This window comes from Bidens hawaiensis, unplaced genomic scaffold, assembly GCF_021521415.1.
Source record: "Bidens hawaiensis isolate Kalapana, Puna unplaced genomic scaffold, B.hawaiensis_p1.1 tig00014462_1, whole genome shotgun sequence".
NCBI classification, from domain to species: Eukaryota; Viridiplantae; Streptophyta; class Magnoliopsida; order Asterales; family Asteraceae; genus Bidens; species Bidens hawaiensis.
The window spans coordinates 113,492-118,973 of record NW_027492257.1 but is presented as its reverse complement, the minus strand read 5'-3'; the positions used below and the strand labels follow the sequence as shown (position 1 = coordinate 118,973).

The following is a 5,482-nucleotide window of genomic DNA, read 5'->3' as shown; positions in this document are numbered from 1 at the left end:
AAACATGTTTCGCAAGCTGTTTTGAATGAACAAGAGTTGTAACTTGGTTTGTTGGTCGATTTGCTTAATTAAAAGTGTCGATGGTCAACTTGTTTAATTAAGAGCATTCATATCCCATCCCCTATAATTATGTGTGGGGAGTTTGTAAATTATGGGGTAGAGTTGTGAGTGATTGTGAGTGTAAATTATAGGGTGGAAAGAGAAATGTAGTGATTTTTTGTAAATTTGGGGAAACATTTGAGGAACATTGTTTGCCCTTATTTATTTTTTAATATTTGTTGGATTGGTTGTGAGTGGAGGAAAGAGAAAACTATAATGATAAATGTATAAAAAATATTATTTAATTGAACAGGAAAGAGAAATGTAGTGTTTTTTAGTGTAATTATAGAGATAATGATGGGGAATGGGATGAGAATGCTCTAAGGAGGTCAAATAATTCAACTAGAAGAAAAAAAAACTTTTTAGTTATATGGATAGGGGTCTTAAAAAATCCAAATTCGAGACCAAACCCGAACTATCCGAAAACTTGATTACATTCGCATGGCATTACAAAATCTAACTATTTTATCTCATATTACAGAATACTCGAAACAAGCATAATGCAAAACACTTGGTACACATAACCATCATGGTTTGTACAATATTAAACCAAAAGGCACAGCCACATTAGTCAAAAGCAAAAGAGTAAAGGACCGTCTTTTGACGCCCTTTGGAGTAGCTCACTTGCTTCTCCTAGAGCTAGTCGTCAATTCAAGCCTCAATGCGTGCGTCCCTGGGGGAGGGGGTGGTGGCTGTTCAAGTCGGACCTGAAGCGTCAAATAACAGAGAACAATTAGAATCCCGTCCCTGGTAGGCTCAGAAAAAAACGCTGTTAGAAAGAAATCTACTCCCGTCCCCACGCCCTGGGGGGGGGGGGGGTATCGTCACCTGTTGCAATCTTTCACAACCAAGCTGCAGTCGCGTTATCCTCTTCAATTAGCACATATATCACAGGAAAGACCAATCAAAGGACACACATCTGCTGCGATTTGCAATCTGTGTGCACGATCTCGTGGGCCCCAGATATTCCATTGAGAACAGCCACGTACTTCTGATCCTCTAAAATAGCCGGACCCACACATCCTTGCCCATGAATGAATGCTTCAAAAATGAACAATAACATATGAGAAAATGAGAATGTATTATATCTGTTTTACTTTTAAGTTATAATTCATTTAGGTTGTTAATAGTTTAGTCAACTTTTACATCGAAACAAAACGCAAACGGGCAACTAGATTAATGATTAAGAAGGTTTTAAACCAACTTAAATCCAACTTTATATTGTGACCAAAATACATATATTGATAACTTGAACTCTTGAAACAAAAACAAAATTTTAAACTGTATAGAAGTATGACATATTAAGTGTTGTTATTTCATGAGTTTATCTTAATAATCAAATATCATAGAAAACGTTTTTGAGTTATAAATGAAATTAAATTTATTGAAGAGTTGACATAAATGAAGATGACATGTACCTGCAAGATCCTGTTCCAACAGCATGTAGGACTCGGGTCTTGAAAATAGCCTCTAAAGGGAGGGATAAAATGGTCAATTAACCATGCGGAAGCAACTCCACTGCATTATGGATTCATTGCACCAGTGAGTGAATGTGTTTATTGAAATTTTGATAATGAAGTACAAAATGTAACACGGACAATTGGGTTGTCAAATCTAACCTGTTTAATAAGTGGGTCGTGTTCGGGCTGCCATATTTATCATTTTAACCCATTTAAGTAAACGGGTCATCTTCAGGTTGACGTGTTTAAACCTAATTAACCCATTTCTTACACCGCTCCATGTTCCAACTTGTTTAACACATTTACAACCCTCTACCCATCTGACTCGTTTAAATATACATGCTAAACAGGTTGTGTTCAAGTTACACAATTTCAAGTGTGTCCAAGTTGCGGTTTATATCTTTTGATACAAATGAAAATGTTGGTTGTGTTCGGGTTCAAGGATTCAACCCAACACGGTTAACACCCTCTTGTCAGCAATGCAGACGGGCCGGATTACTGGTCAAAACAGGTCAGCTTTTGTATGAGCAACCGACACATAAAAACATATCTCTAGATGCACCAAGAAACGAACAGAATGACATTTTTGCCCTCTCATCCACCATCAAAACCAGTAAATAACTTAGCAACTTTATTCGCTTTCTTTAACTCCCCTCTTGAACAAAGTGATGGGAGTAGACTATAATAACCATCAAAATCATCACACGCCACATCATCCTCATGATTTGAAATCAACGGCTCATATTCAACCACATGAACCTCTCTCTCATCAACCTTTTTCCCAACCGGAAACAACATACTTACAACTTCATCAAGAATCATAACCGCTTCTCGAATACTCCCCCGGTCACATAAAGAGTCAAGAAAACGGTCAACCGACTCGGTTTCATCCCCCGTGTCAACCTTCTTTAGCAAGTCAACAACTTTTTCAATTTGAAGCATTTCCCTTAAAATGCCTCTAGATTCTTCCATTCTGCCTTTTGAACATAACCCTCTTATTAAATAAAAAAATCCCAATAAATCCGGTGAAAAGCGGTTCGTTTTGGAATCAAAATAATATTGCAGAGCCTCTTCCATATTACCACTTTTACAAAAACTATTAATCACAACACTAACCGTAAATTCATCTGGTTTAATACCTTTTTCAACCAATTCATCTACAATCTTCAAAACTTGTGACAAGTTTCCAACTTTACTATAACCGTTAATCAAAGAATTGTAAACGCGTATATTAGGGTTCAAGTTCTTTAAAACCATTCTTTCAAAAAGCTTCTTGGCATCATCCAGATACCCTTCTTTGCTTAAAGAATCAATAAGTGTAGAGTATGTGATCTCCGAGGGGGTCACGTTAATATTTTCAAGTGAATCAAACAGTCTAAACGCTTCGACAAAACATCCTTGATGGCAAAGGCCGTTGATGATTGTGTTATAAGTGACAGTGCTGACGGTAATTCCGTAACTTTTAGCTAACGTGCATACCTCTAAAGCTTTTTCAATATGCCTGTCTTTACAAAGACCATTTACAACTATTGTGTAATCAACAACATCCATGAAGGGTAATCTTTCTTTTGATCCCATCAAAAGTTTAAACGCATCTTTGGTCCTACCGGATTTTATTAGTTTCTCAAGAATGGAAACAGGGAACGTAAGATTATGTGTTTTAGCAGTTCTTGATTCAAGAAACTTGATGGCAAGTCGTATGTCTTTCATACACAAGTGATTTAAGATGATCTTGGTTACTCTTGGCTCACAAGTTTCATACATTTTCACAAAATCACTTAAACAAATGTTGGAAAGACGTGTTTTTTCATCCTTAAAAAGCAATCCCAAGAGTGAATTATAAGACATCGTTGTCAAAACAAGTCCATTTTTCCTCATAAAAGTGTACAAGTCATTAACGGATTCAAAAAAGCCTTCATCACATAGGAAACAAAGAGCATCATTGCATATTATATGAATAACTTCGGGCCCCAAATTTCCAATCTTTGAAACAAAATCCAAAATCCCTTGTGGGCCCATGGTTCTTTCAATAGACTTTAGTAAAATTCTACAAATACCAAGATCTAGGGGCATACCTCTTTCATTAAGCTCGAAAAAGACTTGAATTGCGATATCAATCATATTCATCTTGCAGAGGCCATTGATGATGCAATTGTAACACGCGACTGAGTCTGATGATGTCATCCGAAACTCGTCAAATATCTCAAGTGCATCCTCAATCCTACCGACTTTACAATACCCGTCGATCAAAGTACAATAAGTTACATGATTTGGAACCAATCCCATCTTTGGCATGCCCCTGTAAATTACATTTACGTCCTCAAATGATCCTACCATAAACAATGCTTTGATAAGAACGTTGCGCATAATAACATCCATATGAATTCCCGCTTCTTCAAGTCTCTTCTTTGTCATTAACAACCCTAAGGAATCTTTTTCTTTAATATAACCATGCAACAATGTACTATAAGTAATAACATCTCCATTAACATTTTTTGAAATGTCACACGCCTCAGCTGTCCTACCGGACTTACACAAACCGTTGATTATCGTGTTATATGTGACGACACTCGGATGAACACCCTTTTCATTCATTTCATCAATCAAACAAAACACATTATCGAAATCACGTACCCTACAAAAACCATCAATCAATGTAGCATACACAAATTCATCCACTTTCATCCCCAAATCCTCAACAACCTTGAAAACGCTTAACGCCTCTTCTAACTTACCTTTCTTGCAAAATCCCAACATGATCGTCGTATACGTAATCAAATTCGGTTTAATCCCGTCCTTTCCCATTTTATGCAAAAATCCCACACCCTTCTCCACTAACCCTTCCTTCGAAAAACCATTTATAAGTATCGTGTAACTAACCGCATCCGGTTCAATCTTCTTTTCCACCATTTCTTTATGTTTCCCCAAAGCTAAATCCACAACTCCTACCTTAAAATACTCATGAACCAAACAACCGTAAAACACAACATCATATCCCAACCCATTCTTCTCAATTTCACAACATAAATCGTAAACCTTTTCGAACCTTTCTAACCGACAATAAGCACTCAGAACACAAGTATAACCAACAACATTCATCTTCATCTCCACACCATTCAAATTCGCAACCTTTTCATAAAACCCGACTGCAAGATCATATTTTCCGACACTAACAAACCCGGAAACAACACAACTAATCACAAATTCCTCAAAAGGGTACTCAAATTTCTCACTTTTCATCAACGCCACAACCTCAATTGCTCTATCCATCAAACCCTGTTCACAAAAAGCCCTAATTAACGCACAAAATGCAAACTTTGAAGGCAAAACACCATCTTTTTTCAAGAAATGTTGCAAGACTGGAAAAACCCTTTCTGGGTTTTGATCATGGGTGCAAAAGCCTTGAATTAATGTATCCAAGATTCGATTTTGAAGATGGGTTGTGGGTTCTTGATTGGAGGTTAATTGGGATATGAAGTGTGTGATGAATTGATATTGTTTGGATTTGATGAGGTGGATTAGGAAGTTTGTGTAGTGTTTGGGAGTTGGGTTTATGCCGGATTTGATGAGAGTTGTGAGTGATTGGATTGAAGATGAAGATGATGATGATAATAATCGTTTGGATGTATGAAGGTTGAAGAGAGTCATTGCTTGATTTCTATGGGTGCATTGTTGTCACAGATTGGAAGACTGATAGCATCTTTTGGGTTTTGAGAACGAAAACAATTGAGTTGGGAGCTTGAATTGAAATTCTGAGAGAAATTTGAATCTCTCAAAAATAGGATTGGGTAACTGGTTTAGGTTAGGTTGGGTCGGGCGGGATCGGGTTACATGTTATAATAGGTTAGGGATAAAACGGGTCCGGGTTAAAACGGATCCAGGTAAGAATAGAACGGGTTGTATTAAAATAAGTGCATAAAATT

The 5,482-nt window shown here is 37.0% G+C and overlaps 1 protein-coding gene across 1 annotated transcript; it reads right to left on the bottom strand.

The window, feature by feature from the left end:
• Positions 1–1,472: 1,472 nt before the first annotated feature.
• On the bottom strand, positions 1,473–5,000 carry LOC143546740 (pentatricopeptide repeat-containing protein At5g57250, mitochondrial-like). Its single transcript, XM_077038338.1, has 2 exons — positions 1,719–5,000; positions 1,473–1,617 (listed from the first exon to the last, which is right to left on the bottom strand). Exon 1 carries the CDS (start codon positions 4,827–4,829, stop codon positions 2,154–2,156), a length of 2,676 nt encoding a protein of 891 aa, XP_076894453.1. The 5' UTR covers positions 4,830–5,000; the 3' UTR covers positions 1,473–1,617; positions 1,719–2,153.
• Between the last annotated feature and the right edge of the window lie 482 nt (positions 5,001–5,482).

Coding starts and splice junctions, on each gene's coding strand:
- LOC143546740 (XM_077038338.1), bottom strand. CDS start 4,829: ATGGATAGAGCAATTGAGGTTGTGGCGTTGATGAAAAGTGAGAAATTT.